Raw genomic sequence first — 5,875 nt, forward strand, 5'->3', positions numbered from 1 at the left:
GTGTCATCAGCAATTTGAACAGGGTGCTTTTCACCCCCTCGTCCAAATCACTGATGAAGATGTTGAACAGTGCGGGCCCAAGGACCAAGCCCTGTGGAACCCCACTGCCCACGTCCTCCCAGGATGAGAAGGACCCATCCACTACCACCCTCTGGGTGCGGCCCTCCAGCCAGTTGGTGACCCATTTGACTGTGTGGGTGTCTACACCACAGCCCCCCAGTTTCTTAATGAGAACGGGGTGAGAGAGTGTCAAAAGCCTTCCGGAATTGTACAGGGTTTTCACGGAATTGGACCAGTTTCATGGAAGTGCAACTCCAGCTATTGAATTTCATATAGGGGTATTTTGTACACCCACATGTACTGCCTGAGGTCAAGGGTTAGTGTTAAATTAAGATATGTAATCTTCTGCAGGTACAATGAAGAAAAGAAAAAAATGGAGCCTGGATTTCCTAAATTCATTGCTGATTCATGGAATGGCATTCCAGACAACTTAGATGCTGTACTAAGTCCCAATGACAGTGGTGAGCTATATCCTAGTTTAAACATTTATAGAGATCTTTAAAGTGTGTAATGCCCTTGACTGTTTCCAGGAAGTGCAGAAGCAGACATTTCTAGTAGTTAATGAACAGGCATGTTGCTAGCTAAAACAAAAAGTGCTTCAAGCTTGTTTTTCGTGTTTCCCCCATGACTCTCCATTTAACTGTTTTGATTTACCATTTTAAAAGATTATATTTAAGAAGTAAGAACTTTCCGGAACACCATAAATAAGAACAGTCACCACTACCCTCAGTTTTGTGCAACATGGATAGCATTTTTCAAAACTGCACTAATGACAGAAAGAATTTACAGTTCTGTGATACCAAATCCCAATGAAAAGTCAAAAAGTTTAGAAATAGGATTTAATAGCAAGAGATCTTTGAGGCTTGGTCCTGGTTGAGAGATTCATTTGTTCTGTTTTGCAGAATGTGGTGTGAGGCACCATAGCTGCCCTCCTTATAGCATAAATTACATGTATTCAGCAAAATGGACCCCATCTCTTGGTGTCTGACGTAGCAGGTGTCCCCAAAGGAAAGGGCATCACTGAGGCAACATAGCTTAGCAATTTTCCCTGCCATTGGGGAATATGGGAAGGCTGCAAAGAGTTATAATATGTTTCAGCATTGCTCCCAATCTGTTAGAGACTGAAGCAGACCATGGTCATATCTAAGATTAAAAAATGTGAAAAGGTTGCTTGGTGTAATCTTTGCTCCTTTCTTCCCTTCATCTACCTCCACCTGTTGCTTAGGGTCTAACTTATTGTCTTAAAAACTATCCTGTATCACCTGCCTCATCACACTTTCATTCATATAGCTAGATATAGAAATGACATAATTTTTTACAGCAATTATTCATGCCCAGAAATTTTTTGTTGTTTGTGAAATAGGAGATTGGCTTAAGTTCCAGTCAAAATAGATCTCTCCTTTATATCCACTTTGAATTCTGGGTTTCATATAAACTTAAAAACAAAAACAATTTTTAATAACATTGTCTTAGAAAAATATTTGATTCCAATACTTGTATTTAAAATTATAAAAGAAAGCAACCACTTATGATCAGGAATTAATGTTCTAACTAATGCATAAACTATTTTTTCTTCTTTATTTCCATGACAGGGTTCAGCTACTTTTTTAAGGAAAAGTATTATCTGAAGATGGAAGACACAAGTTTGAAGATTATTCAAATTGGCAACATAAAATCTGACTGGTTGGGTTGCTGAACTGTATAAAATATTAATAACCAAATATTTACTTTTTTGTTATATGCCTTATCTGTAATTAGAAATAGATCTGAATGCTGATAATGGACCAGTCTGGTACTGGCACCAAAACATTAAGTACCAGTACTCTACACTTTCATTCATCAGATAATTTAAAAGTGTGTGCCTCAAGTATACAAAAATGTTTACTTACATCTCCTGGTACAACTTTTAAGCTGGTTGGTGATATCAGTAACAGAATAACCCTTATATTTTACTGCCCTGGTGCTTATACTAAAGTTCATTGAAGTCAATGGAAATAGACTTCAGTGGGTTTTGAATCAAGCTCCTGTGGTATACATGTCCTTTACAGCCCCAAATAAGATGTACCAACAGTGCACTTTGATTTTTTTTTTATACAACTCTGAAGATAGCTGGACTTGTCCTGGTGCTCATCACCCTCCTGCAGGTTTTGATCATCCTTTCCATTTATTTACATCGTAGTACAGTAAGACTGTCAAAGGCACAGGTTGCCTCAGGATTTGATTTGTGTTGATGCATGATGGAATCATGGCAAAAAACTGTATTAAAGTATTGTTTTAAAGTACTTTTTATTTTAATACCATTGTCAAATTTAGCAATTTGCTTCATGCACTTTGTTACTACTATAAACTTGTTTATATGGACAGAATGACTCCAATTTTTGCAGTCAATGCATTATTCATAAAAGCAAAGTATTAAAGGTTTACCTATTTTATTTTTTTGGTTCCTTAATCTGTTGGGTGTTTGATTTCTTTGCTTTGATCAACAGAAACTTTTCATATTGCAAATTGATGGACTGTTTTTACTCATTAAAAAAAAAGAAATTCCATACATGAAATACCAAACATACAAATAAAATCAAATTATACTGTCAGCCTCTCCCATGAACAGTCTTCTTTGAATTGTTTGAATTTGCAAAAGCATGTCAGGAGCATGTTAAATTGAATGCTCCCCAAAAGAAAGAGACTATTAACAGGAATAGAAAGGTATTTATTGAGAATTCAGATTTAAATTATTTGCTGGGAATCTAAGAGCTGCACCAGTTTACATCAAGTGGAACATACAGCCCATAATCACAAGAGAGCATGATGCTCCTAAATTTAACTTCTATGGTTTTCCATTCAAGCAGTCTCTTATGAAAATGCCCATTTAGCCTTATGTACATAGGATTATAAGGCTGTGTAACATGCCTCTTCTCCCTCCTCAATACAAAGCAATACAAGCTCCAAGCCCCATTCTGAAAGGCAGACCACAAGGAGAGAGTAGTTTTAAGGTTAACTTTGTTCAAATGGGGAAGTCCTTGAAAAAGAAAAAGAAACACACTGAATCCAGTTATCAACATGATATCATATTTGTAAGTTCACCATGAACAGATTGCCCATAATTCATTTATGGTGTTGTGGTACAGAAAATATCACATAAAAGTAAGTGGCAAAAAGTGTAAAGAGCCCCCCGCCTTCCATAATCAGGAGATGCAAAACTAAAACTGAAAACTAAAATGGTTGACAATACCAATCAGGGGTCATGTACAAGGTCAGTATGTGGAAAATGACTTAGAAACTTGTCATAATTTCCAAAGAGGCCAGAACAGAGCTGCAGTTTCTCACTTCAGCATAGCAGCTGCTAGGTAAAACTTTTCACTACTCTGCTTTAATAAATCCATAAACCATAAAGCATCTGCCAATATCATCAGCACTGGGGATGAATCCCAACTTTCTCCTTGTACTAAGATACTTCCCCAGAGAAGCTGGGAGGATGTCTTGGTTGGTTGGGAAAGTCAGACAGGTGCTCCCAGGCACTGAATCCATCATGGAAATTCCTGGAGCACAAAAGACCAGGCCCCTCAAGCTCTAGGAGCATACCTCGCCCATAGTTCTGCAGATCAAGAGGCTGGACAAATGGTGTCATGTTTTTCACCCAGTGAAGTGAATCAGTTGTGTGGGACACATCCCAGCAGGCACTCAAACAACTTGAGGCAAAACTGGCCTGCTTCTATTTCTAGATGGTATGACCTGAAATCTTATATTGTCATTACCTGAGGGACACTTTCCAAGGTGGCTGCCTTCATTTTTTTTAAATACCCAATGTCTTAATATCAGGATGCACCTGGAAAAATTTAGCTATTCTGAAGATGTGTTCTTTCAATCCTACACCCATTTTTCCAATGGGTGCAGGCAGTTATAAGGAGACAGACATCTAGCTCTGAGAAGACTCATTTCCTCTTACCCAATCACTTAATTCAGCTCTTTAGAGTAGCATTTGCAACAAACCTTCCAACAATACCATCTGGACATGGCATTAGCATTATCATGGTTGTGCCCAGGTGTATGTGTAATTGTCAAATTATAATACTTCACTTTTTTCTAACTACCTGGCAGTTTGCCCTGAAGGATTCTTATATCTGAAGAGCCACTGATACCTTTCTTGAGCGTAAACTTCCTTCCATCATAACAGTGATGAAAATGTTTTATAGATTTAACCAGTGCCAGAAGTGCTTTTTGGATGGTGCAATAATTTCTCCCTAAAAGTTCAGAATCTTGCCATAATAAGCAAGCATTTTCTCAAGTCCTTTGTGTTCTTGTGTCAATATTGCTCCCCACAATGTGAGCACTAGCATCTGTGTTCAATATGAAAGGGCTTTTGGAATATAGACAGACAAGATCGGTCACAAGAGCCTTTTTTAACTTTGCAAATGTTAAATCACAATGTATGAACCACCAAAATAGTTTCCTCTTCCCACCCAACCTATGCAATGGTTTTGCAATATTGGCAAGCCCATAAATGACCCTTCTGTAATAAAAGAGTCCTACAAAACTCTGCACATCAGAGTATCTGGGCAGATGCCAGCTCTACACAGACCCAATTTTCTTTCTGGCAGTAAAAATGGTTCTCTTGGTGATGGTGTGCACAAGGTACAGCACCTCCTGTTGATGCAACTCACATTTCTTTGGGAACCATTTCAGATTGGTAGCCTTAAGCTAATCATAGAACATAATTATAAATGTATCAATTCTTGTTCAAAAGTTTTAGCATACACTAGGAGATCTTCGAGCTATAACAAGCAGGCATAGCAAAGCAGCCTGCACTATATACTCCCCATTGCCTTTTTCAAAGCTGGCTGTAGCACTGCACAGGCCCTGTAAAATTGCTGCATGCCTTGTCCTGCCGTGAAAACAAACTAATTTCTGGTATTCACTTTAAATCCACTTCCATTTGCCAGCAATCACTTTTAAGGTTCAGTAGGGAAAACCAGACCGAATCTGATACAGTGAACCAGAATATCTTTTATTCATGATAATGTATAGAATGATTTAAAATGACTTCACTGAATTCTCCATAGTACATAAAGAGTCTTTTTTTCTTAACCATTACTATGGGAGGGGCCCAAAAACTAGTGGCAGCGTCAGTTATTGATTCCTGATACATTTCTTCAATGGCTTGTAAAGTCATTCCTCTCTGGTAAATACTGAGGAGTTTGTTTGATAGATTAACTTTCCCCAGCATGAATATAATGCCAGACCACCACAGTACAATATAAATGTACTGAATCAAGAAACAAAAAGAAAAACCCTCTGGCTTCCTACCAAGAATATGTGAAACGTTTCTGGTGTTCCTCAATTAGATGCACAACATTGCTTTGAAGCAATTCTAATAGAAAGACTCTGGAAGCTGACAATTTCCTTTCCCCAAATAGCTTTTTTCTATACCAGCAGTCCTACCTACAAATACTTAGTTTGCTTTCCACAGAAGAAGAAAATGAACATAGACATGTGATAAGCAAGTCATGTGGCTAAATCAGACTTTCTTATGTAAGGGTAAGACAGAAGCCAATAGACTAGGGAGAAAATATATTTTGTAGAACATAGCTGCAACCTAAACAAGTTGGAGAAGCTGGATTAAGCAAATGCTTATCCCATTGTCACAGCCCCAGAGCTGGCGAGCCAAGCTCATGGTCGTGGTCACGGTGGGGCGGCCGGGTGGTGGCAATTGGAGCGGACAGGCGGGAGTTTTTGGCAATGGAGTACTGAGCGGCACGGAAGCATGATGGTTTCTTAAACAAGTGGGATTTATTCGACTTATGCTTTTGAGGCGTAGGCA

At 38.5% G+C, this 5,875-nt stretch overlaps 1 protein-coding gene across 1 annotated transcript in view; it reads left to right on the forward strand.

Annotated features, from left to right (window-relative positions):
- Positions 1-2,496, forward strand: part of MMP2 (matrix metallopeptidase 2) — a 74,625-nt gene extending 72,129 nt beyond the window's left edge. The window contains exons 12-13 of the mRNA XM_019505732.1: positions 412-521; positions 1,653-2,496. Of these exons, the coding sequence (XP_019361277.1) occupies positions 412-521; positions 1,653-1,756 (214 nt within the window). The 3' untranslated portion in view covers positions 1,757-2,496. The remainder of the gene's footprint in view (positions 1-411; positions 522-1,652) is intronic.
- Positions 2,497-5,875: the final 3,379 nt, after the last annotated feature.

This window comes from Gavialis gangeticus, unplaced genomic scaffold (assembly GCF_001723915.1).
Source record: "Gavialis gangeticus isolate Ggan-Ray unplaced genomic scaffold, GavGan_comp1, whole genome shotgun sequence".
Taxonomy (NCBI): domain Eukaryota; kingdom Metazoa; phylum Chordata; order Crocodylia; family Gavialidae; genus Gavialis; species Gavialis gangeticus.